The sequence below is a fragment of the Falco biarmicus genome, chromosome 5, assembly GCF_023638135.1.
Source record: "Falco biarmicus isolate bFalBia1 chromosome 5, bFalBia1.pri, whole genome shotgun sequence".
In the NCBI taxonomy this organism is placed as follows: Eukaryota; Metazoa; Chordata; class Aves; order Falconiformes; family Falconidae; genus Falco; species Falco biarmicus.
Window position 1 is genome coordinate 63,623,503 of NC_079292.1, and position 25,749 is coordinate 63,649,251.

At 48.9% G+C, this 25,749-nt stretch overlaps 2 protein-coding genes across 8 annotated transcripts in view; both read left to right on the top strand.

The window, feature by feature from the left end:
* The window catches only part of ATP6V0A4 (ATPase H+ transporting V0 subunit a4), a 30,070-nt gene extending 26,730 nt beyond the window's left edge, over positions 1 to 3,340 (top strand). For 3 of the 5 annotated variants that reach the window (XM_056341596.1, XM_056341594.1, XM_056341598.1), the window contains one exon: positions 627 to 3,340. In XM_056341596.1, the coding sequence (XP_056197571.1) occupies positions 627 to 726 (100 nt within the window). In that variant the 3' untranslated portion in view covers positions 727 to 3,340. Of the gene's footprint in view, positions 1 to 562 lie in introns of all 5 variants that reach the window. The other 2 variants (XM_056341597.1, XM_056341595.1) reach the window with 1 other exon arrangement.
* A 1,936-nt stretch (positions 3,341 to 5,276) lies between these two features.
* Positions 5,277 to 25,664, top strand: SVOPL (SVOP like). 3 transcript variants are annotated; one of them, XM_056339741.1, is made up of 15 exons: positions 5,277 to 5,386; positions 8,068 to 8,196; positions 9,260 to 9,351; positions 10,375 to 10,473; positions 10,948 to 11,019; positions 11,124 to 11,248; positions 12,695 to 12,758; positions 14,249 to 14,374; positions 15,808 to 15,936; positions 17,592 to 17,665; positions 20,244 to 20,443; positions 21,626 to 21,737; positions 22,825 to 22,906; positions 24,433 to 24,522; positions 24,878 to 25,664. In XM_056339741.1, exons 2-15 carry the CDS (start codon positions 8,118 to 8,120, stop codon positions 25,037 to 25,039), a joined length of 1,506 nt encoding a protein of 501 aa, XP_056195716.1. In that variant the 5' UTR covers positions 5,277 to 5,386; positions 8,068 to 8,117; the 3' UTR covers positions 25,040 to 25,664. The 3 variants fall into 3 exon arrangements, with proteins under 3 accessions (XP_056195716.1, XP_056195714.1, XP_056195715.1); XM_056339739.1 differs by having other exon boundaries at positions 22,830 to 22,906; XM_056339740.1 differs by lacking the exon at positions 5,277 to 5,386 and having other exon boundaries at positions 5,426 to 8,196; positions 22,830 to 22,906.
* Positions 25,665 to 25,749: the final 85 nt, after the last annotated feature.

The following is a 25,749-nucleotide window of genomic DNA, read 5'->3' on the forward strand; positions in this document are numbered from 1 at the left end:
TTAACTAGACACCTCTCCAGGCAAGGACGGCAGTGGGATGTACCATACAGGCTAGCATGTAAAGCAAGACCAAGGTAACAAATCACCCTTCACCACCACCACAACTTGGCATCCTGCCTGAGCACCCAAGCTGTGGCCTTTTCCACCACGTAACATCCCGCCACAACCCACAAATGCTGCCAAGGCAAACATGGTGCAGTTGCTTGTCATTGTGCAGGGAGGGGGAGACATCTGTCTCCCACCAGGGTGTGCAACCAGCAGGCAGTTATCCCAGCTCTCAGAGCTGCTAGAAGCAGTTTGGTGAGCAGGCAAGGTCCTGCTGACTGGCCTCATGAGGAGCATTCCCAGGCTGACTGATGGGAAGTCAAAGCTGATGTGTGCTGGGTCACTCCCTGGGCTGCCTGTCTCTCACTGCTGGCTCCAGAAGAAGCCCGTGTTCCTGGCTCAGAGGCCACCATCTCTCATGGCCTCCCTTTTCCCATGGGTGCCACGTTTAAGCCTCTCAGCTGGCGGTAGGTCCTGCCCATGGGCAGCACTGATGTATGGCTCTGCTCCTCCCCAGGGTTGAGTTCCAGAACAAGTTCTATGTGGGAGCTGGGTACAAATTTTCTCCGTTCTCCTTCAAGCACATCATCAGTGGCACCGCAGAAGAGTGAAGCCAATGGATCGCTGCTTCACTCCTCAGACCAGGTTCTACTTTCTTATGGTCACTCACCCACGGAGTAGCGTATATGGGATGAAACAGAATTGGATGTGGCCCTTGAAAGAAGAGCAGCTGTAGATGAAGATGTCCTAGCTACTTTCACATATACTGCTGTATCTGCTGAGAGCTGGACTACATCAGCCAGGCTGGCTGGACCTTTGGATGAGTATCTCCACTCAAGTACCATGTACCTGGTCCTCAGCATTTGATCAGATCGGTTGCCTACCGCTGGGTTGAAAAGAGGAGACACAGCTTTTGAATTAAATCAGTTATTAATGATCAACTCCCATGTGTTTTGCTCCATTTACTGACTTGTCTTTGTGACATATTTCTCTCTGAGGGAAATATGTTTCAGCTGTGTTTCAAGATGTGGTTGATCATATGGCATGATTAAGTCCCTTATAAGATTGCAGCCTTTGTTTAGCGCACAATGCAAACCAGCTCAAAAACAGATCATATTGCAGGCTTGCAATTTTCTACATGCTTTACTACAACAACCGTCTTTTTATCTGATTCACTCCAGGGCTTGACAGTGCTGGATTATAGAAATTTGCACACATCATCACTTAACGGAAGTGTTAGTTTTGAGCTGGGTAAATAAAGGAATGTGCCAGTTTCCACATTGGCAGCCAATTTATTTATCTCTATTGATTTGTTTTTCACTGGAGACTTAAGATGACTCCCCCTGTGCTGTAGTTTTCAAGATGGGTTGTTAAAACAGACTGTGTAGAAATGCTAATACCTAACAAACAGAAAGAAGAGAGGGCTCAAAACCATCGAGATTAATTTGAAGTACTGATGTATTGTGATCTTCCTAAATATTAATGAATTATTGATCTTTCAAATTGAACAGTGTCAATCATAACAGGCGACTTTTTTTTTTTTTTAAACCACGGAGGATGTGAAATCCCAACACATCACCACCAATGGATGTGGAGGTGACTAGTCCCTTCCATGGGGTGTCACCAAACAAGCCCTGTTTTCAAACCTCACACCCCTGACACGCAGCTCCACCAAAGAAACCCACCTGGAAGTGTTCCCAGCAGGACACACAGTGGAATATCATCAGGAGACAGGAGTCTGCAGCAATCAGGCTTGGAGGCTGCCTTCCTGCTAGAGTGACCGGGGAGAAAATACAGCCCCAGGCAAAGCAGTTCTTCTACCTTTTCCCTTGCAGTCTCAAGAAGCCATAAAGCGCTGGGCACCAGTTACCAACACAGTAACAAGCCTTTTTCCCTTTTAACACCAGCCTGGGTTTTGAAGCAGTAGCTGGAGCTGAGAAGAGATGGGAATAGGAGAGTGTCCATGACCCACACGTGGCCTCATGTCACTGGTTCTTTGGGCATGGGTAACCTGTGGTACAGGCAAAACCCACATAGACATGAATGCAGTTGGTGTCACTGTTGCTCAGTGTAAGCACATCACCTTCATTTCCTCCTTCCAGCCTATTTTGTTGTATTCCTATTCAGGAGAAAAGCTGTCTTGAAACAGGAAAGGCCAAACTAGTTTCATGCATTACCAAACTCAGAGAAAACAATTTGCTTTATGAAACAGTGGGCAGATTTTCTACACAAACACTTATATTCATTGCACCCTTCCATGTGACTGCAATGTAACTGAGAAGGAGATTACCTGAAACAGAATATGTGTTCCTTTTAGAGCTTCTTCTTGGTGTTTTGCTTTTTGTCTGAGGTTTCCATTTTAAGCAGGAAAAACAAGTAATCCTGTGAATACTGCAGGTGACAAGATGGTCTGTTGTTTACTGTACTGAATGGTGATTCAAACATTTGGCTTAATTCTGTGTTCAGCTTTCCCTTTCTGTGCACAAGTGAATAACACAGCAGAGCTGTGGCTCACTCGAGCATTTGTCATAGAGGGATGGCACTTCCCCACTCTGCAAGAGGACCAAGCCCATTTATAATCACGGGGTATTCAGATTAAATATTGCTGAGAGGCAGAGTTGTCCTTATACACTTCGAGGAGAGCCCTGCCTTTCATCTGGGTTATTTTTAAGACTTCTTTAAAAACCCAGAAACGTTCCAGAGAGTGTCTTGTTTTTAAAAGGCTTGCCTGCAGAAGATGAGGGGGTTTGTGGAGCAGAGCAGTGCCTGCCTGTTCACCTGCACAGCTGCCAAGCTGAATGGGACCACGTCTTCTAGCTGGTTCTGGGAATGTGGCCACCAGATGTGGTAAGATCCAGCAGACACCACTGCTACAGCCTCATAGACCTTGGTACAAGACCCCGGTGTCTTTATCTGAACTTTGCCCATTGCTGGAGGAGTGACTTGTAATTACCTGACAGAACTCTTCCCAAGTCGGGACCTCAGCTTGCCTCTCCAGGGTGGACTTGGGGTGGGGGCCTAGGGAGGAATGGCTGCTTCTGGATCCAAAGCTCATCCCATTGCTAGGAAGGTGTTTGTTGCTGAGAGATGGTGACATGAGTTATTTCATTTTGCAGGAAATTAATACAAAAAACCTCAGTGAATGACCATGTAGGAAGGAAAAGTGATAAAAATCAAACTGGTTTCAGTCACAGTCATTCTCCCCTGGCTTTTTTATTCCTTCCCACCAGAGCTATTGCTGTGTGTAGCCAGTTGCTATATTGTGGCTTTATTTCTGCTACAGTGTTGCTATATTGTGGCTGTATTTCTGCTACAGTGTTGCTATATTGTGGCTGTATTTCTGCTACAGTGTTGCTATATTGTGGCTTTATTTCTGCTACAGTGTTGCTATATTGTGGCTTTATTTCTGCTACAGTGTTGCTATATTGTGGCTTTATTTCTGCTACAGTGTTGCTATATTGTGGCTTTATTTCTGCTACAGTGTTGCTATATTGTGGCTTTATTTCTGCTACAGTGTTGCTATATTGTGGCTGTATTTTTGCTACAGTGTTGCTATATTGCTGCTACAGTGTTGCTATATTGTGGCTTTATTTTTGCTACAGTGTTGCTATATTGCTGCTACAGTGTTGCTATATTGTGGCTGTATATCTGCTACACTGTTGCCATATTGTGGGTATGTTTCTGCTACATTGTTGCTATATATCTGCTACAGTGTTGCTATATCGCTGTGTGTGGCCAGGCCAATCCCACCAGGATGACTTTGGTGACGTGGAGGATGAGGAAAGCTGGATATCAAGTTTTTGTCCAGCCTCTTAGGTCCTCTGTACTGGTGATAATGAAGTGGCTTTTGGACTGAGCTTTCATAAACTTCAGGAGTCAACAGTTTCTTGGAGCCTGGCCTCTGGCTTCTGCAACAAACAGCACCTTCTCAGTGTTTACTCATATGATGGCTCTCCATCATGTCCTTGGCCAGCATGGAGATCTTTCTTCTTGCCCTAACTCTTTTGTTTCTCCTGGAAGTTTCACATGTTGACTTTTCCATTCATGCTTCAGTCTAAACAGTCTTTGCATTTCTGTAACAAATAACTAAATATCATGAGGTAGTTAAAAAAAAAGTAATATACCTAGACTTTGTAACAGGCTTTGTTCAATCCCAAACACCTGGGCCTGAAAGCACATCTCTGTGGCCGAGAATTTTGCTGGTATTTTGGTGATTTTTCCCCTTCCGTGCTGGGAAGCTGGAATGCTGAAACATCTGCACCCTTGTGTGATTGCATGCATGCTGTCTGAGTTTTTGCAATGACAACATAATGGTATGGATCTGGTAGCCTAGGTCATGCATCTCTTTCAGCAGATGCCAGTAACAGCTGTAGCTGAATAATAGATATTATTAAGAAGAAGATGTAAAATAAGGCTGTGAAATAGCATATGCTGGCTGGTAGCAAATGTCTTCCTGATGCTTGGAAGCATGAGATTTGGCATGGGAGTTACATGTTTTGATAAAACTATTGCAGCATTGCTGCTGGCTCAGTGTATGTATTTCAAAGCAGGGATTTTGTGAACCCTCGTGAGAGAGAGAAAAAAAAACATCGTGGCATCTTTGCTGGCCTTCACTGATGCCAACACACTTCAGTATTGAAGGTTGACATATGCACTCCTAGGCAAAAGCACATACCTGTGGTAGCTCAGATTCACTGGCCAACACAACCTGTAGTGCTGAGATTCACTACACAGTAAGGTCAGGATCACGGTGGCAGTTCAGCTGGGAATGCTTCCCGCAGTTTGGTTACTTGGTCAGGAAATCTACAAGGACGAAGCAGATAAACAGGGCTCGTGTTTTTTGTGGTGCTGTCACCTGAGTTGGCTTCATCTGACCTAAGGGGAGCTGGTGGCTGCAGCACCCAGGCACTGCTCATGGCTTTGCAGGGGATGGCAAAGGTGCCTTACACGGGCATCGGTGCTGCGGGACCTGCCCCTGAAACCTGCCAGCTGGTGTTGCAATAGGAATGTCTCCCCAGCACCCTCCCTCTGTCTCCCTGGGGCTGTCCCCACAAGAAGTGCTGAGCAAACACCATCACCCGTGGTGGGCAGGCCTTGTGGAGGACCTGTGGGTGCTGTGAGACCAGCACAGGGGTGGGGTCAGCACTGGAGCACCCTGCTTGCAGCACGCACTTCTGTGGGTAGAGGCGCGTGGAGAGGGACCTGCCTGTGACCAGCAAAGAGGAAACCTGGATCCCAAACACGCAGCACTGTCAACACTGTAAGAAGAAAATAACAGAAGGGAAAGAATCAATCAGAAAAGAAGAAAGGTCTGCTCCTCTGTGCCTGAGACACTGCAGAGGTAAGAAACCTTCACTCAAAAAAAAAAAAAAAATTAATCAAGACTTGGTTTGATAGTGGGACTATCTAATCATTCATATGTGACATGCAGAAGCTCTCTGACTTTGCTGACAAGATTCCCAGCTGGTCACATGCAAAGCACTGAGTGTTGTGTGCCCTTGGTGGCCTGGCAGCCTTCCAGTGTGGGGTCACAGCATCCTTCTGCTGGGTCCCAGCAGCAGTTTCACTGCAGTCTTAGTTGCTGTCTTCAGACAGAGGATCACTATTTTCCTTGCCAGCAGCAACTTTGTCACTGTTGTTCTTTTGACTCATGTAATTGGAATTTAGTATTTTCAGTGGGATTTACAAATACCGGGAAACCTATGACTCCTGAAGAGGGTGATAGGCACACCTGCTCCATCAAGGCAAACAGGGCTGCAGAGGTTTGGGATGAGCAAATGCTGGATTTGGCAGGAATCATTAGGAGGTTTACTGAAGTGTTGTATCTAAATCTCTCCCTCTTGAACATAAATGTCAGAGCAGAGAGTACAGTACCAGGGACTTACCTGAAGAGTAGCTTCTTGTCTGCTTATGGATGAGTGAATTTTGCTCCAGCTGTCCCAATACTGAACAGAGGGAGGTGCAGGTGCCTGCACAGATTTCTGGTGTTACTTGCAATGCTAGAGAAGGTAAAAGCCTGCTCACCAGCTGCTGTTTGAGAGCAGTGTGGGTCTCCCATAGGTGCTGTCCACCATCCTGACATCTCTGGGGTTGTTTTGGCTGCTGCGGGGTGGCAGAAGTGGCACTGCACCCTTCTGCTTGGGCACCTGAGCCTCACTGGAGTTTCTGCACAGCAATGCCAGGGATTGGGGTTTCGTCCCCTTTTCTGGAAGGGCTGCAGCACTTCCCAGAATGGTGGCATGTGGCCCAGGGTGGGTGAGCTCCAGTGTGAAATGCTCTAGTGCCTCTCAGCAAAAATTTGCAGAGTATCCCAGCATCAGGATGGGTGGGCAAAGAGCCCAGGGGTTGATCCTGGGCATGCCCCAGCCCAGCCTGCCAGTGCCCTGGGCTGTGCCCACCGCAGGCTTAGGACAAGAGCAGCTGTTTAACTGGACACATGTGTGATGCACCAGCTTAGGGTAGAATGTGTTTGCAGGTCCCTAATCATAAGGGGACAGAAAGGGAGAAAAATAGTCCCTAGATATTGTTATTGCAAAGTCCTTTGCGATTCAGCCACACAGTAGAGCATTACCTCTTATCGTAGGCTCTTCCAAGCACCTTGTTTTGTTGCTTGCTCAATCCTGAGCTGGTTGCACTTGGAAATGGTCCCCAGCTGGTGGCCACCATGGTCAGCTCATGGAACTGTGTGCTGCTGGCAGCTATTGCTGTCTCCAAGGACACTGTTGAGAGACAGTTGTAAGCAATATCCTACGCGTCCTCTTGGATGCTGGACTGTAATGATCTGTAACAGTAAAGGTCTGTGTATGTGACCTGGCCAACTATCTGCCATTAGCATTTAATGACCTCCTTATAACTGTACCTCAGTATAACACTTTCAGGGTATCCAGCCTGGGGCTACTGTAACTCCATGCTTTCTGTGTTTGTGCTGCGTTCTGTCCCAGCTGGGATTCTGTATCTTTCATTAGATGCTCTTGGTCATTAATTCCTTCAAACTCTCGCCCTGTTGCAGGCTCCCTAGTCACTGCTGAGTGGCCATGAATGATGCCAGGGCCAAGTCCAGCAGCCCTGAAGGGAGGTGATCAAAGGACAGGGTGTCACCACATTGGAGATGGGTTGAGCCCTCCATCCCAGAGCATGTACTCTGCAGGAAACCTTGTGGTTTAAGGCAAGCAGTGTGCTTATTTCCTGCCCTGGGATTAAGATGAGCTTTTCCAACCAGGAAAAGTAACTGTAATCAGGCCAAGGGATCTAATGCTGGAAACCAGAAACAGAGGTGGAAGAAGCCATTTCTCCCCTGTTGCAATCCAGAATGCTTGGCTGTGTTTCTTGCTGACCTGAGAGGATGGGGATCAACACAGCGGGGGGTGAGGCAGAGGATCAGGTGTGCAGTGGGAAGCGCTATGCTGGCAGGGTGCAGGATGGGTGAGGAGGAGTTTGATGCTTGCCTCTTACTAGCCATGCCATCCCAGGGCAGCCTGGGTTAGGGGAGCAGGCTGGGGCCACCATGTTCCTCAGCACAGCTGCTCCTACCTGCTGGCTCTGCCTCAGTGGATGCTCCCTTAATGCTGAGCAATTACAGAGCGTGGCACCTCTGCCACCCACTCAGCCCCAGTTTCCAAGGGGTAGTAATTTCTGCCTCCAACAAGAGCAACCTGCTGCCAGTCATGTCATGGAGATGGAGCATCTTTTGGTTGCCTCTGCATTTCACTCACCCCCAGGCTAGGGAAGTCATCACACACTCTTGTGTCAGTGGGTTTCAAGTCTTTTGCAAGGCAGTCCATGGACTGTCTATAAAAGCTGCCAGTGCAATGTGATGACTGACCTCTGTGTCAGCTCAACTAAATTAACTTGTGAAGTTTTTATGTATTTTTCACCAAAACCTCTATGGACGACGACATGGTCCAGTAGCTGCCTGAACCAAACTCGTGTTTAAGCATATCTGAATCTTTCCACTCCAGCATGGGAAGTTGCTTTATGGGCTTATTGCCTAGATGCCTTTGTGACTGTCCAGAGGTTTCACAGTTAAATCCCAGCCTTGCTCAACGTAAGTGTGGACCCCAGCAGGAGATGAGATGGCTGCTGCAATGAAAGAGGCAGAAAATGTTATTGGCTTGGAGGAAATCCACATGGAGAGACAAGAAACTCCAAAAGGTGGGTTTATATTGGTGGGACTAGAAAACTGGGTCCTCATTTAGCTGGGGTAGAGGGAGGGTCCCCACTCCAGCTACCTAACACCTTGGTCCATGGAGTCACAATTGTCAGCTTCAAACTGCTCCTCTCCCATTGCAGCTACCAGGCTGGTGGCCGCTACCTATGGTAGTGGGAAGAGCCATCTGAGTTGTTTTTTCTCAGGTCTCTGCTTTGTGTGAACAGTTTATTATATTGGCAATTCAATGACTTTTTTTAATTTGGATACATTTTCTATTTCAAAAGCATTTGAAAGTGAAAAACTTTGTAGAAAAGCAAAAAAAAAAAGCCTCCATTTTAAAAAAAAAAAAAAAGAAATTTTCTCCTGAAATTCTGAGTAAGTTCTGTTCCATTTCAGAGGTAATGTTGAGAGGTTTGAGCTGACTTAGTTGGGCCTGACATAAAAATTTATGCAGCTCTGGCTTTACCTAATTAAGAGTTTGAAAGTGTACACATACTAGAAGCTTTCTGCCAGGTCTGTTTATAAAACTGTCCTAGCCCTGATCTTGAGATGCTTTGCTTGTTTCTGAAATGGGGTGGGGGGTGTGTGGGGAAGTTCAGGAATAAAGGCTTAGGAGGTGAAACTGAGCCCAGAGCTCCTGGCTGTGCTCGCCTTGCAGGGCCTGGGGCTGGGGCAGCCCCCAGCTCACACTGGGAGCGAACCTGCACTCCAGGGATGCAAAGGGACTGAGCCTCACAGCAGTTTGGGCAAGGGAAAGGAGCAGACCATTGCCCAGATGCAGTCCAAGCCATGGGTTTCTAAGGCAGCAGGGGTAGCTCAGTACAAGGCTGCCCTTCCTCCATGCCCAGCCCGCTCTCTTCCCCACTGGCTGCTGCTTCAGCAACCCTCTGACATGCCCAGCCACCGGCGTGCCCAGGGGCTGGTTAGTGGACACACACTGGTAGATGTTTCCAGCTTATTTCCTGGTGCAGTCCCACAGTAGCATGAAAATCTTTGACATTTAATAAAGAGGGGGTAAAATTTGACTGCTGACATGTTTTGTATCTTTTTCCCTTTGGTGTTCAGGGCAGAAGACATTTACAGTGGAAGAAGCTGTGGAAACCATCGGGTTTGGGAGGTTCCACATTATGCTTTTTCTGATCATGGGCAGCACGGGGGTAGGTGTCTGCAGCTATCTGCACCGGCCCCAAAAACCCTCTTCTCATTTTCCTTATTACTGTGCGGTAACAACCATAAGCACCATGAGCACATATTGCAGTCCATATTTTTTTGCATATACGTACCTCCTCAAGCAGAATTTCTGCTGTTTCATCTTCGGCCAAAATAGATATCAGCCACAATAGATATCAGACCTATTTCAGGGCAAAGCTGAGCAGGTTGGCCCAGAGCACCCTGGCCTGACCCCTGCCTTGAAGCCCTGTCCCACCAGGCAGCGCTGAAGGCATGTCTTCAGTAGTGCCTGAGAGTTACATTCAGCCTCCTGACAGCACTTTTTATGCCATCCCCAGGGCACCCAAACCCTGTGCAATCTGGCACAGAAGGGCTGCCGTCCTCTCACCTTCGGCTACCTGAAAAATTTCCTAACTGCCAGGGTCTTGGGTTAATGGTGCATCTGGTGTGGGAACTGGGTCAAAAGACTGAGGCCAGGCTGAGGTAAAGATGCAATGGAGACATGTACATGAGCATCACTGCAGCTGAGATGTAAAAGCCTCCAGCTGTGTGTAAATGATAGGTTCATTTCTTAACTGAGGCTGGCTTTTGGGGCAAACAAATGCAGCAATGAAGTTTTTAATAAAGGCAGTTTTGAGAGGTCATCTTCATGTCAGATGCCTGAAATCACAGCCAGGTACCTAACCAAGCAGCTTGGTTTCCAAATATAGTTAAAGATCTTCCACTAACACAGCTGGGTAAGATTCTTTTCTGCAAAGGCTGAGCCTTTCCAGCCTTCCTAGATACCTGCTTTCAAGGGCCACCTTTCTCACTTCCTCTCCCTGCTTCCAAGTGCTCACATCTTCCAGATCAGGCACAGGCTCAGACCACTACGGAGGCACCATGGCTTCACAGGGCTGTTTTGGTATGGTGGGACTGCCACAGCTGCAGGCTTGGTAGGACTGAGGGACTTTTCTCTGTGGACTTCTTGTGGCTTCCCTTTTTGCTAATGTGCACACTCGTTCCCGAAGGTGGCTGAAGCCATGGAGATCATGCTAATAGCTGTTGTGTCCCCTCTCATCCGATGTGAGTGGCAGCTTCAAGACTGGCAGGTGGCTTTAGTGACAACGGTGAGTGACTTGTCTTCTCCCTCATGCAGGTCATCCACCATGTGGTCATTGTCAGGGGCACTGCCTCAGGCTTTGTAAAGTACATTTCCCAGTGGACCGAATAAATTCTCAGGGATTTGTCCCTCCTCTCAGGGACAAGGACAGTACCACAACTGCAGAAACCTAGAAAGCGAGCTGACATGAGCACGTGGTCCGTGCCCAGAACTGTAATGCCAAAACAAGCCCCCACTTCCATATTTTTATTTTTAAGTCCTTGCCATCCAACCCCAAGCTTTGAGGGTTGAAGCAGTGAGTGTCTACGTGGAGGAAGACGACCCCTGCAAGACACCTCACTCATGGTTCTGGGCACTGCACTTCATCCTGCTGTTTAGAGAGCATTCAGCCCACTCGCAGTTCAAAGAGCAGAGCTGCCCAGTTCTGCTGTGGGCAGAACCAGCTGTGGGCCCTCCACAGCTGCATTTCAATTCCCCTTAGGTGGTGTTTTTTGGCTACATGGTCTTCAGCATAGTGCTCGGACTCCTGGCCGACAGGTATGGCCGCTGGAAGGTGAGTGAGCGCTGGGGGGCTGCATGTCCCCTTCCCGAGCCCCACAGGAGCCTTGCACCTGGCTGAGCCACTGGTTTGAATACCTGCTTTTTCCCCCGTTGCAGATTCTGCTGCTCTCATTCCTCTGGGCAGCCTACTTCTCCTTGCTGACCTCGTTTGCCCCATCCTACATCTGGTTCGTGTTCCTGCGGGCCATGGTAGGAGGTGGCGTGTCAGGCCATGCGCAAGGGTAAGGCCGTGCCCTGTGGTGCGAGCCAGCCTTCACTGGGAGGTTAACGGAGGCACCCACGGGCACCGTGGTGGGGGTTACAGCGAGAAAGGCCCTTCAGCTCATTTTGGCTGGCCGTGGCGGAGCGTTCCCCTTGTGCTGAGCCTGATAAGCTGTGGCTGTGCTGCCACCCAAGGGAGTCGGCAGGGAAGGGGCCTCTGTGGGGGCTGGAAGTGGAAAGGAGAGCGAGTTCCCACATCGCCTTACAACAACATGTTCTGTAATTTCACTGAATCCTGGTCAATCAACCTAAATTGCAGTTCCCAAGGTCCCCCAGCCCCTGGAACAGAGGGGACAGCTGGTTTATGTTAAGCAGGTGACAGAGGGATTATTAAGCACATATATTATAAAAGCAATTAGACAGGTAACAGATGAGCAAAGGCTGCTTCCTCGTAAAAAAGTCACAACAATTCTGCTTAAGTAGCAAATTCTTCTTGAACTGATGTAGAATGTTCCCATTTAAATGAAACTTTTTGCTCTGTTGCGGTGGAAAGGGAGACGTGGAGCAGGGGGAGGAGAAATTCACAGCGTTAACAATCACTTCACTAGGAGCCTGGCAAAATAAGTTATTTCTTTTGACCCTCTCAGGGAAACAAATGCAACGTTTCAGCAGCTTCCATTGTTCTTGAAACCTGGTTGCTGCCCACACAGGAAAGCCTCAAACCAGTTGCATTGACCCAAGAGCCCTTTGCTGGAGCGAAGGACAGGAGGGAGACAGATGCCGTTGGGAGGAGAAGGCATCCTGTGCCAGGGTCACGCATCTGCTGAGCTCCTGGTGTTGCTTGCCTCGTGTGTGTGTGGGTCATTCCCTGGGCATGGTGTTTGCTAATGAGTCTAATGAGGATGGAGGGAAACTGCATTTATAAAACACTTCAATAGCTGAGATAGCAGGAGCCAACCTGGGCCTCTCCCCACCCCTCTCTCTTTCTTGCCAAGGAAGTACAATTCACACCTGGGAGCTTGAGAGATGCCAGTGCCATGCCCTCCCCCAGGGGCTATCCAATCATTTGATAAAAAATGGAGCAGACTGTTTAATGGAAAAAAATCACTAAAAATTGTTCATTTCTACAAACATGCCCTATGCCTGTGCTGACACCTCAATCACCTCAAAAGACCTTTCCATAGGTTTCCTGGTGCATAGACTGCAGTGTTTACCTGCCTGTGTCCCACAGCCATGGCCTGGATGGGATTCATGCTGTGCATCTCCCTTGCAGGTGGTTTGGTGCCTGCCCGAGTGGGAAGTGTGTTGAGCAGGGATCCCCTGTCGCTGGGTGCTCGGTGGTGGCAGGCGGGTGGTCTACAGGCAGCGACATCCAGCACCGGCTGAGCTGAGCTGAACTGCTACTTGATGAGTATGAAAATTCTAATTATTGCTGTATTTCTGCATTTTTTTCCCTTTTTTGCTAGGCTTATCATAAAAACAGAATTTTTGCCCAGCAAATACCGAGGATACATGTTACCGTTATCTCAGGTAAGAATGACACGTTACTGTTTCTTTTAGTCCCAAGTCCCAGGAGATTTGCCCCACTGCTGTCTGGAAGCTGGGTCTCCAGCACATCAGTCTTTCTCCCAGACTATTCACACCTGTCTGGGTCTGAGCAAGTAATCTGCATTATTAAAGATGTGCACAGGCAGCCGTCTTTAGAAAAGAGGCGATATCTCCTCAAATAATTGGATGTTCCAAACGTTGCATGGGGAATTTGAGTGATGGCTGACACCCAGTCTCTCAGTTGCTGTATCAATAACGGTGATACCCACTTCAGCGGGGCCAGTGCTGATGGGCCGGCAGGCACTGGAGCTAACGGCACCTCCAGCCTCCTCCAGCCCTGGGCTCATTCCCTCCTCTCTTTGGACCCCTGGTGAGAACAAATGGTTAATGAGGGGACTCCCAGATGAGGTTATAATCTGTGCCCTCTCCTGTCCCTGCTCAGGGCTGGCTCGGGGCTTCGAGCAGGATAGGGCTAGCATGATAGCCCCAAACTCAGCCTGAGACGTGCTAGGAGGGTTGTGCCTGCTTGCTGGGCAAAAACCACAGCAAGCGTGACTCTGGTTGTTGCTTGCTCCAGATCTCTGCAATGGGCACTTGCTTCATGTGCAAATGATCTGTGGAGGTCTCATTGAGCACATTAATTCATCTGACTGTTGAACCAAAAGTGTTTGTAAATGGTCTTAGTGGCAGGGTTAATTTGTGTTTTAATAAAAATAAAATACTACTTTTTAATAAAAAGTAATATTGCCTTTTTGATCCCAGGGCTTTGTTACCAAAGTGTTGTCAGAAACACAAAGGTTTATAAAGAAAAACAGTCTTGTATTTCTCCCCAGACATTTGTTATTTCTGCCTGCAGATTATTCATGAATTTTCTGTGGCTTTTATGTATTTGTTTGTGCTTTGTGTTGGCTGAGCTCCCTTGGGTGGTCCCCCAGAAAGGGGCACATCTCCTGATGGCAACAAGTGAACTTCAGGGAGGAATGGACTTGCAGATCGGGGGCCTGATTCTCTGTTGGTATAAATTGGCGTTGAGTCCACTGGAGACCCACCAACTTCTTGCAGTGGAAATGTGGCTTGGTTTTGCCTTCAGTGCTTGTAAATCTGCTGCTTCCCCACAGAGTTTTAGGCAAGAGGAAAATTCATGAGTGTGAACATTGGCAGAGAAGTGACTGGAAGGACAAAAGAAGTGGCTTTAATTACAATGGTAGCCACAGCTAGTTACCTGTTTTCATCTGAAGCTGATTAAGACTGTCTTCAGCCATCCTCTCCCATATCCTTGTCTGTCTTTCCCTCTTTCCTTCAACCCAAGCTCAGCTTCTCAGATTGACCACCGTAAGGATGGCTCAGTTTGAACCACAGTGCTCTCCAGCACAGATCCCCACTTATCCATGGAACTAGAGTGGAAGGGAAGAAAAGAAAAAAAAATGCTGTCATGCGTTCATGTTTTAACCACTTCCTTTTTTCTTGGAAAGGTGTTTTGGTTGGCAGGATCCTTGTTAATCATTGGCCTGGCATCGGTGGTGAACCCAACCATCGGCTGGCGGTGGCTGATCAGAACTGCATCCATCCCCGGAATTCTTCTCATACTGGTGTTCAAGGTAAGAAGAGCTACTCTCCTTGCTCCCTGCTGCACTGCCACCAACGTGGCGTCTCCCCAGGCACCAAAAGGCATCACCCTCCAACCCCTGCAAGCCTGGGGTAGTCTTTGTGTCCTCCTTTCACCACCACAGCCCTCTCACCCAGGGGGCTTGGGAAGGTCCTGATGGCCTGGGGGGAGCTGCAGGCCAGCTGGTGGGAAGATGTCACCCTGCAGGAGGCGGCTTGGCTTTACTTCGCTTTGCAAAGCCGCTGGCTTTGCTGCCCCACTGTAGCCCTCCAGCACCCCAGACTCCAGTGTTCAGGCTGCCAGCGGTACCCAGGGGACTGTGGTGATGGGCCAGGCATTGAGAGGAAGATGGTCTAGGCAGGGTGTGCAAAAACTCACAAATAATATCTCCAGACTGGTTCTAGCCATAGCGCACCCTCTTCAGATTTTACATTTGCTAGGACTGAGGAAAGAAGCCTTCACTGAAGTGCTGACAGGGCAAATGGGTGTCAGGGTCAACCCTGGCTTCCCCAGGTTTACTCATGCTTAAGAAGTATCAGCCTTGGACGTGACGACTGTCTTATTTGTGGGGAGTGATGTGGAAAATCCCTACTTACAGTGTTCGTGGGCACTGCAGTGCTAAGCTGTGGCTGGTGCAAGCCGTGCAGATGTTAGTGCCCTTCCTGCAGCTGGACAAATGCACGAGTCCACCTGGGGTGTTACCTGGGCAGTCAAATGCAAGTTTGCTGTGAATGTCCACTCGCATAACTTTGATGTTTGGTTTCCCTGATTATTTTTGCCAGGAAAAAAAATAGGTAGCAAAAGCTTTTAGTCCAGAAGTAAAAAAAGACACAGTCAGCATACGTGCCTTTAGAAAGCAAGTCTTAAATTCATATTTCGATGATACAGATTTAATGGTTTGTAATTTGATAGAGCCACCTTTTAATAAAAAGGCATTTTATTTTAAAAGAACACCAGGTGTGGTTGAATGTTGCAAATGATAGTGATGAGTGATTTAGATCCTACATTTCATACATTTCTTCCTTTTCTTTAATGGCCTTGTTGATTCTTCCAAAGCTTTTGCTTGAGTGAGTGCCACGTGCCCCAATCCCATTTTAGAATTTCAGTTAAGGCTTGTTTTTGTTAAACCTGTGTCTTTGGCTTCCAAGTCTCACAACCACTTGCCACAGATGGCTCAGCAGCAGACCCCTGGGATCTGTACCAAGAAATGGGTTTGTTGGGCAGGGTGAGTCCCCCCAGCATGGGGTGTGGGGAGCTGGGACACGCAGGAATGTCCCAGGGCACGGCTGGGGAGGGGAGCAGGCAAAAGGCTGCTGCAGCTCAGGCAGTGCCCCGTGCTAACCTGGCCGGGCTCCTCGGTGTGATGGGAAGCTGTTGGGTAGGGTTGCATGGACAGAGAGGCACAGAAAGGCTTTCTGCTTTCAGTTCATCCCAGAGTCGGCGCGGTACAACGTGTCCACAGGAAATGTGGCAGCTGCCCTGGCCACGCTGCAGAGGATAGCCAAGACCAACGGGGCAGTGATGCCCGAGGGGGTGCTGAGGGAGCCCGCCAAGGTAAGCCAAGCCCATGGCACTGCCTGGCCCCTCTGTCCCAGGCAGGGCTGCTGGCATCTGGGGTTTGGGGAAGGAGCGGGACTCCCAAGCACGTCTTGTTCTGTCTCTCTCCCCCTCCTTGCCTGGTTTCTTTCCAAACTATTTTCAGTTACTGAATGTGATGATAAAGATATATTTTTTTCCTTTTGAAAGACAGTAATCTTGGACCTCAAAATGGAATTGAGTTTTCTGCTTTTTTTTCACATTCTTTGTGTTTGCTCAGAAAAATAATGTGCTGAGAAAATATTTGCTTCCTTTACCACAAAAAGTGCTCCCAGCAAAGCATGTTCTTCCTTATTGCCCATCCACCCCCAAGGGGTGTCCCCTGTGCTGTAAGACCTGGGACTTGCTCCTCAGGCTCCCTCTCAGGTATGTGACCCATCAGGCTGCAAGGGTCCCTGCCATGAAGTCAACCCACCACTCCCAGAGGCTTCTCCCAGCCCCCGGCTGGGCTTGTCTGCTAGGTCCCAGCACCTCAGGTCCCCGAGTGTGGAGCCACAGACCAGCAGAAGAAGGTCAAGGCAGGAGAGGCCATTTCACAGCTACCACCATTTCCACCTGTAAGCAGCTGAGCAGCTCAGGAGTTGGTTGCTACTGGACCAAAATGCCCAAAAGCATGTGTGAGTGTTGCAGGTGGGGCAGGAGAGGGGCAGGGGACCAGGACACACACACATATCCCCCCCCAGGCTTCTCCCTTTTACCCCCAGTCCGGGCCCTGCTGACTGCAGGGTGGGAGGACTTGTTAAGGTGGCTTTTTTGACCCCCAAGAGAGGAAGACTGAACAACACTGTTGTCCGGGGCCTCAAAATTATTATCCAGCTCTTTTAAGCCCCTTTCCTGGACCTCTTTGCTGCTTATTCAATCCCACAGGCACCAAGCATTGTCCTTAGCAATTCATGCAAGATGGTGCTATTGTATTGGAATTAGTTAGGATTAAAGCTTCCCTGTAGTTTCATTGAATTTATGTAATGGACCCGCATTGGCTGTGGGAAGGGTTTTAGTTAGTTGTGCACCCTCTCAGGCTTAACCAATGATGAGGAAAATAAAAGTAAAGGCAACCCAAACCATCCCTATGAACTCATCTCCCCTTGCTGGCGGGATGCTGGGGCAGCTGCTGGCTCTCAGGGAGCAGCAGGGCAGGCAGGGCCCTGCAGTGCCTGCTCATCTCTGCTCACTGGCGTTTCAGGCCTCTCAGCAAGACGTGGCCACAAACTGACTCCCACAGGCAGGGCAGGGGATGCTGGGCACCTCTCCCCTGCTCATGGGGCAGCGGGAGCTGCCAGCAGCCCCAGCAGTGCTGGCCCCCCAGCAGCAAACAGGGACCCTCCAGCACTGTGATGGTCATGCTGGGGCCAGTCTGCTGGGAGCTGAGGGGGTCCTGTGCAGGCCAGGAGTGCTCAGGGTGTTCTCTTCTTCCTTTGCACCACATCCTCTCGTGGGCATCCTTTGGGAAGAGTGGCTTTCCTCTCCCGAAGGCGGATGGAGTGCTGTGTTGCACCGTCTGTCAGTCTGTCTCTGCCACTGGGGGCCTGGGGTGCCAGCTGCTACTGCAGAACGCTCACCCTTACATAAATGATACTTTTTTAAAAATTCTATTTCTATCAAACTATTTGCAGGAAAGAAGAGGAAGATTCAAGGACCTCATCCACCCCAAATACCTCAGAACCACTTTGCAGATATGGATCATATGGTAAAAAAAGTCTTTTTGTTTTTTATCTTGCTTGTCAGCTCATTCTCTTAGTTGAACGTGTGCAGGGAGCAGAAGTCTCCCACTGACTCTGCTACTACAGGGCACCACTTCTGCCTCAGGAGGCAACTGAAGATCCCTGCAGCTGGAGGGGGACTGCGTGGGCATGGGTTGGGCTGTTGTGATCTTTAGGTTTGTCCTGACCACAGACCCTATGTCAGTCAATGTCAATGTAGGCAGAAAAGGGCTGGACAGCCAGGATGGTGCAGGACACCGTAAGTCCTTCCTCAGGGCAGGGTGGCTCAGGGGAGGTGGGGTGTGGGCCAGGTGAGGGCTGCAGAACGCCCGTGCCTGCCTGCAGCATGCACCAGTGATGTGCTCGCAGCTCCAATTCCCTTCTTGGTGTAAACTTGTTCTTCCCAAGAGGAGAAGTGCACCACCTTTGCCTGCCAGCCAATGCATCAGTGAAATAGGGCTTCAACAGAAACTCATTAACTGTTAGCAGTGCTGCTGGCTGGAGAAAATTAAGATTGAAGAGAGATGGGTTTCATATGCAATGTTCCTGGTTGCTGTATGCAAGGGTAATATATGTTTCATTGGCTTTGCTGTCTGGAGTGGAAATGTATAAATAATAGGTCCGTAGGAACTCATTGACCCAAAATGTTGCTAAGTCAGGCCTTGATTTTTTTGTTTTTTCCCCTCAACTTGTGTGTTATGAAATATCTTATTTTTTTTATCCTCCTTTCTCTCCTAGTCCTCCCAGGAGTTACTGGCCTGTTCTTGGGTTTGCATTCCCACCTCCCATGTCCCAAGCATCCCCCACCTCCCCGGGCAGCTTGTTTCCTAGCCCAAATTCTGCTGCTCATTTCTGAAACTGCCAGGGGATAAAAAAGTGAAAATTACTTCTCGGCCTGCTTATGATTAGGCATATGCTGAATTACTTGATAATGACATAGCCAGGCTGCCATCACCAATGCTGTGTTCTTGACAGCCAGCCAGGGTGTGATGGGAGCCTCTCCAGCCAGTTAACGAAAACTTCTGAAAATCCCTGGGCAGAAAGGATAAGGACTAAAAAAAAACCCTGGACAGTTGCTTCATGTGAGCTGCAAGCATCGGGGCCTGACACTGAGACTCCCTGATCCCCTGGGAAAGGGGTGGTTTGGAAATGTCTCTGTTATCAGCCCTGTGTGAGGGAAGGGACCGAAGGGGCAAGCTCTCCCCAGCGTGACCACAGCCCGTCACCTGCTGCAGAGCAAGAAACAGCACTAAGGGGCAAGCAAAAAGGTGGTGGGTTGGCCCTGGCTGGATGCCAGGTGCCCACCAAAGCTGCTCTGTCACTGCCCTCCTCAGCTGGACAGGGGAGAGAAAATATAAGTAAAGGCTCGTGGGTTAAGGGCAGGGAGGAATCACTCACCAATTACTGACTGAGGCAAACGAGACTTGACTTGGGGAAAAATTAATTTATTACCAATCAAATCAGAGTAGGATAATGAGAAATAAAACGAAATCTTACAAACACCTTCCCCACCCCCTCACCCCCCTTTTTCCTGGGCTTAGTTTTACTCCTGATTTTCTCTACCTCCACCCTGCCAGCAGCACAGGGGGACAGGGAATGGGGGTTGTGGTTGGTTCATCACACGTTGTTTCTGCTGCTCCTTCTTCCTCAGGGGGAGAATGCCTCACACTCTTCCCCTGCTCTAGCGTGAGGTCCCTCCTACAGGAGACAGCTCTCCATGAACTTCTCCAGCATGATTCTTTCCCACAGGTTGCAGTTCTCCACACACTGCTCCAGCGTGGGTCCCCCGTGGGGTCACAAGTCCTGCCAGCAAACCTGCTCTAACCTGGGCTTCTCTCTCCATGGGGCCACAGGTCCTGCCAGGAGCCTGCTCCAGTGTGGGCTTCCCATGGGGTCACAGCCTCCTTTGGGCATCCACCTGCTCTGGTGCGGGGTCCTCCATGGGCTGCAGGTGGGGATCTGCTCCACCGTGGGCCTCCATGGGCTGCAGGGGCACAGCTGCCTCACCGTGGGCTTCACCACGGGCTGCAGGGAAAGCTCTGCCCCAATGCCTGGAGCACCCCCTGCCCTTCCGTAGTCCTTGGTGTCTACAATGTTGTTGCTCTCACATAGTCTCACTCCTTTCTTTTGTGCAGCAACTTTTTCCCCTTCTTAAATATGTTATCCCAGAGGCACTGCCACCATCACTGATGGTCTTGGAGCTGGCCGGCATTGGCTCCATCAGACACAGAAGAGGCTTCTCGCAGCTTCTCACAGAAGTCACCCCTGTAGCCCCTCTCTGCCAAAAACCTTCCATGCAAACCCGATACAAAGATAAACTATGAGCTGGAATGGAGTCCCCCAGGGAAGAGCAGTGCATGGGTGTAGGTGGTGGTGGTGTGCCATGGGTGGAGTGACCGGTGACCTGGTGGGTACCTGAGTCACTGCTGGGATCCAGCTAAGGTGGTCCATCACACAGAGCTGGTGTGTGCAGCAGGGGTCCCAGTGCACCCAAAACCTGCTGTATTTCATTTTCCTCACCTTCCCTGTCATTGCTGCTGCTCACTGCAGTGTTCCCACCCGCAGGCTTGGCATAGCTTTCGCATATTACGGCGTCATCTTGGCCAGCGCTGAGTTACTGGAGCGGGACCTCGTCTGTGGCTCCACTGCACCACAGCTGCAGGACTCTGGTGATGACCCTGAGAGCCACAGCCCCTGCCATTGCCACTTGTTTGGGCCAGCCGCCTACCAGACCATGATCATCAGCACAGTTGGAGAGATCGCACGTAACCTCTTCTCCCCTCCCTGCCCTGCCATTCCCTTCTTACAGCCAGCCAATACTCACTGCAAAGCTTTTAGCTGTGCATACACTTAGTGCTGTGCCAGGGGTCGAAATGTCCTCAGCATTGCTGGCAACTGCCAGGCACAAGCTCTTCAGATGACGGTCTGGGACACAGGCCATTAGCTGGTGGCAAGGGGCAAGGGAGGGCGTTGCTCCCCAGGTGAATAATTCAGACGCATCAGAGTCCTTCCTTCAGCACGGGTCCTTCCAACAGCAGGGCCACAGACCTCCTCTGCAGTTAGTATGTACCAACAGTCTTGGTTAAACTCCAGGGGAAATTTCTCCTAACAGTGAAACCAAGTCAGCTTCCCAAATCCCCAGACATGCAGGTTTTGAAGTCAGAAATAACCAAGGACTGCAAATAGATTGATGTAATTGAATGCACCACCCAAGTGCCCTGTTTTCCAAGAGGTGGTGGCCTCAGGAGCAGGTCCTGTGCTGAGCACTACAGCAAAGGACAGCTAAGCGCCCAGGGAACCCACAGCAAACCAAAATGCTTCCTGGTGCAGCCTGCCCGGGAGTGCTGGGGCATGGCAGGATGGCCCACAGGCACCCACATGGCACGCTGAAAGAGCCTGGCGCTCTGTGCATGTCTCGTATTGCCGCAGCGAGGTGGATGTTTGCCCTGGTTCATGTCTTGGCAACTGAGCTATAAAGCGACCGGGTGTTGGGTCCTGCAGGTGCAGCCAGGCTGGGACCAGCCCAGCGGACCCCCAGGTGCCTCCCAGCTCATGGGGGAACTCAGTGGGGCATGCTCGGGGCCCCAGGATTTGGCTGGGCTGTGGCCAGAGGGGCCAAAACCACACAGGTCTGCGGTGCTCACCCAGTGGGTGCCTTCTTCGCATGGCTCAGGACAGGCATTAGTGTCCTGCCCTAGTACAGCAGGGCAAGTTCAGCAAAGGACAGGCTCCATCCTCTGAGGGGAAGGACAAACTGAAAAGGGGCATGGGGAAAACTACAGGGTTTGGGTACAGGAAGAGAATTATAGTGTTTGTCCATTTTATAGAGCATTGGGCTGGTGCTGGGAATGCAGAGAGGTAATTTCTAGGCATGCTTTGTAAGGTCTATCACGACAGACAACCATGGCAGTTAGCTAACATTTTATGGTTTTCCTTTTCATCTCCAGTAAATCCTTTGAATGTTCTTGGCATCAATTTCCTCAGAAGACGACTGAGCCTGTGTATCACCATGGGATGTACAGCCCTATTCTTTCTACTCCTCAACATCTGCACCTCAAGGTAGTCTGGATCAGTATGTGGGTCTTGTTGGGGGGCATGTAATGCTGAGGGCAGTACCTATGGTATTCTCATGTCACCAGTCAGGCCAGTAATTCCTGTACATCTGAAAAAACCCCTCTGACTGGTTCCCTCCTCTTCCTGGGAAAGCAGCGGGAGGAGATGCCATGGTGCAGCAGGATGCAGAGGGGCTCGCTTGTGTTACTGAGCCCACATGGCTTCCCTGAAGCATACAACAAGCTGCTTTCTAGCTCAGCCTAGAAAATTAAAAATCATGTGAATAAGATCCACCAGAAAGACGACATATTTTTCCTTTGCTTCCCCACCCCCCCTGTTTTTTTGTTGTTGTTTTGTTTTTTGGCAATGTTACGTATATCGCCTCTAACTTGTAGAGTTGGGCACTTCAAAAGGAGTTCAAGGCACCAAGAGAAAGGTTGCCCTGAGTGTCGAGAGGGATATGAAAGACCCTCTCAAGCTGGCAGAGCTTAATGGTTCCTGAAAATCGGAATGGCTTCAAGTTGAAGTTTCCTCTAAACTGTCTGGTAGCCTGATTGCTGCTGGCCAGCCGTGTACACCCTGCTGCCTGCCCTGTGGGCCGCTGGTCCCAGAGGCTGGCTGCCATGCTTGGCTGCTGGAGTGGGAGGCTGCAAACAGTCGTTAAACTGAATTAAGGAAGCTTACAGTTACTCAGTAAGGCACTGGCCTCTGTACTGCTATTATTATTTGCAGTTTTCCCTGAAACTGAGCCTGGCCATCATATGTGCTTGCAATGGATTTACAGAGGAACCGAAAGCGAGGGCTAGGCTGGGAGTCAGACGACTGCAATGCTGAGGGCACGAGCTGAGCCACTACGGTCCTATACAGATCGTTCCCCCTTCAGTGGCCTGGAGGAAACCTAACGTGCAATAGATTGTAGTCAAATGTGCCTTGCCAACGAACTAAGGAAAGACTTGTCAGCAATGAACCTTTCTTTATATTTTCCCTTATATTAAGCTGGTAAAGCCTTAGCATAGAGCGCGTACTAGGTTGCCACTCTGCTGATCACCATTCAGTGATACTAACCCTTTGCTCCACATGGTTTTCTCTCCAGCACAGGCGTGACTGGGTTTCTCTTCATGCTGCGCGCCTTGGTTTCAGCAAACTTCAACACCATCTACATTTACACAGCAGAGGTGAGTCCTCCTGAAAGTACGTTAAGCTGCTCTGGGGCATGAAAGGTCATTTGCCAAGGAATGCTGCCATATTTATTGACTAGTTAAGTCCCCTTTCTTGAACTAAGTAGCTTTGGCTTCCTGGCCACGGTTTTATATGCAAGGTCAGAGAAGGAATGAGAAAATTAGTTGGAGATGTCAAGAGCAGATGGAAGAGGAATGTCCTGCTGAGCCACCTGTTGGTCAGATACTACAAAATGTTGGCTTTGAGGATGCTGTGTACCAGCATCTTATAAAACCCACAATCTTCCCTCTCCCCAACCCCTGCAGTTAGAAAATAGGCTACCGCTGAAATGAACCTTTTCCAGCACTTAAGGGACTGATGTAGTACTATGAGGTAGTATATGTGGTTATATTTGATTTTTTTGACTTACTTAATAGAAATTGATGTGCTCTGTCTGCAAATAGTTTTTTAATCCTTCAGAGCGCTTGTCCTTCATACAGCTTTGGACCCATGAGTTCTGTGGGTTAAGTATGCATTGCTGGGGGTTTTGGTGGTTCTTTCTTTAAACAATTGTGTGAAGTTAATTGTATTGCCTTGAAGATTGAGTAAAGTGATAAAAAGCAAACAGAAGTAGCTCCCTGTATTGGCCTGATACTTCTTTTAATAGTACACTATATTATTTAAGCATGCACTAGGCCTGAATAAATCCAAGTGTCTTAATAGTCCTGAACTGGATGCTGTTGATGTAAAGACCATTGCTGCAACAGCCATATCATAAACAATACTACTCACAATTTAATCGGTGATCAAAACCAAGCTTGGAAATCCCTTTTCTGGCTGCAAGCCTGGATTCTTCTTGAATTACCTTACCTCCACTGGCTTGGCCCAGTAAAATATTTAAACAAAGGCTTACATGAGTATACTTGCTAAAATCTACTGATAGTAACAGGACAATTAAAGTTAAGCAAAACACATGCTTAAGTGTTTTATTGGCACAGGAATTTGGGAGATGTGAAAAAGAAAATACACAAAGCCCATTCTTCTAAGCCTGGAGATTTCTTACTGGGATCTGTTTTCCTTTTTCCTCCTTCTAAATACGAGTGCCGTTGATACAAATGAATAGGCAGTCTTGAAGACTGCAGACAATATCCTTTATTCTTACTTGCCAGATACAGGGCCTGTCAATATAAATTGAATTCTTCCTTTAGCACTCAGCCCATCCTCTGTGACTTTGGTGTGAGCTGCTCAGCACAGCTGGGAGGAAGGCAGTAGTAGGGGTGGTAAGCAAACAGCAGGGGAGTCCCATCCAGCTTTGATTGACTTGCCCCAAAACTTTATTTGGGGTAAAAATTGGCAGATTTTAATGGCACAAATGAGACAAAAAGAAGTCTTTGTTTCTATTCATGTCTTATCCCACTGGCTAGCTGCTCTTGATAATGTAATGAGTCTTTCTGAAGAAAAATTTGAAAGAAAAAAGAAAAAAAAATAAAGACAAGTATCATAGATTGTTGTACTAATCAGATTTCTTTCTGGACTATTTTAGGTTTATCCCACCACGATGCGAGCACTGGGAGTGGGAACAAGTGGGTCACTGTGCCGTGTTGGAGCTATGGTGGCCCCATTTATATCACAAGTAAGACCACGCTTGATACTGTTGAACAATGTGCTGATCATTGCTATCAAATACACAGAGAGGTACCCCTGAAGTTCACCAAAAAAAAGGGGGGGACACAATCAATTTCCCCCTCCCAACTTGGTACAGAGTACTTAGCAGTCTTTGCCAGATGTAGCTCTGCATAAATTTAATCCCAAAGCTGAGCTTGCTTGTATTTGTTATTTTCTGAAAGCTCTTAGAATTGACAAGACACTGTTTTTCTATTGTCAAGACTCTCAGGTGTTTGTGACCCTTTGCGCACGTTATTTCCCCGTTAACTGCCAGCCTCCCCCATGCCACTGAACTGATGTTTGAACTGTTCTTTTGCTTGCAGGTTCTTATGAGTGCTTCTTTCATTGGGGCCCTGTGTCTTTTCTCCTCTGTGTGCATTGTCTGTGCGATCTCAGCGTTCACGCTGCCCATCGAGACCAAGGGCAGGGCACTGCAGGTTGGTATTACCCCTCCAGGAGCTCCTGTGTATCGAAACGCTGTTTAGAAACTAGTAGATGATGACTCAGCCAGAATCCAAACCAACCTCTCCCGAGGGTTCATAAGCCAGAATAAGGCCTGACAGGCAAGCACAGGAACGTGCTGTTGCAGCAGCTTAAAGTGCTGTTATCCCAGTGACCCAGCTCATTTCTCATATCAGAACAAACCAGAACGCCCGCCCTAGCCCCAGCTACCCCATGCGAGCGTGCTAAGCTTCAGCTCATGTAAGCCCCTTTGCTAATATCCCCCGTCCTGACCTGGAGCTGCTGCTTTGAGGCACACACTGTGGTCTGCCCGTGCTGCAGGGAGAGGACAGCAGGTACATACAAGACCTTAAACTACTAAAGCCATTTCTCCATCCCATTCAAGACAAAAGCCCCAGCTGCATCTGTTCCTTAGCTAAGCCTCTGTGGCTACCATTTCCTATAAAGCAATCAGGCAAAACACTAAGCACAAAGATTAAGGGGGAAAGTTTAAATCCAGTCAGTCTCCCACAGACAAGCTGCACTACTTTAATTACAGGAGGTGGTGAGCAGTTCTGTGATTCTAGATTCAGATATACCAGCAGGGAAATTTTCACGTTATGCACGCAGCCTGTCCACATCGCACTGCCTGTTGTTCTGCAGCCTTACCTGTATAAAGCAGAAGACGATGGGCTAGATAATCCACATTCTTTAGCAGCCTAGAGCAAGACAGATGTTTGATCAAACTGTTTTA

Excerpts from the sequence above, each read along its gene's own strand:
- SVOPL (XM_056339739.1), top strand. The coding sequence starts at position 8,118 with ATGGCTGCTGCAATGAAAGAGGCAGAAAATGTTATTGGCTTGGAGGAA. Across the intron at positions 11,249-12,694 it reads GTGTCAGGCCATGCGCAAGG|GCTTATCATAAAAACAGAAT; the intron begins GTAAGGCCGTGC and ends CTTTTTTGCTAG. Across the intron at positions 22,907-24,432 it reads TCTACATTTACACAGCAGAG|GTTTATCCCACCACGATGCG; the intron begins GTGAGTCCTCCT and ends GGACTATTTTAG.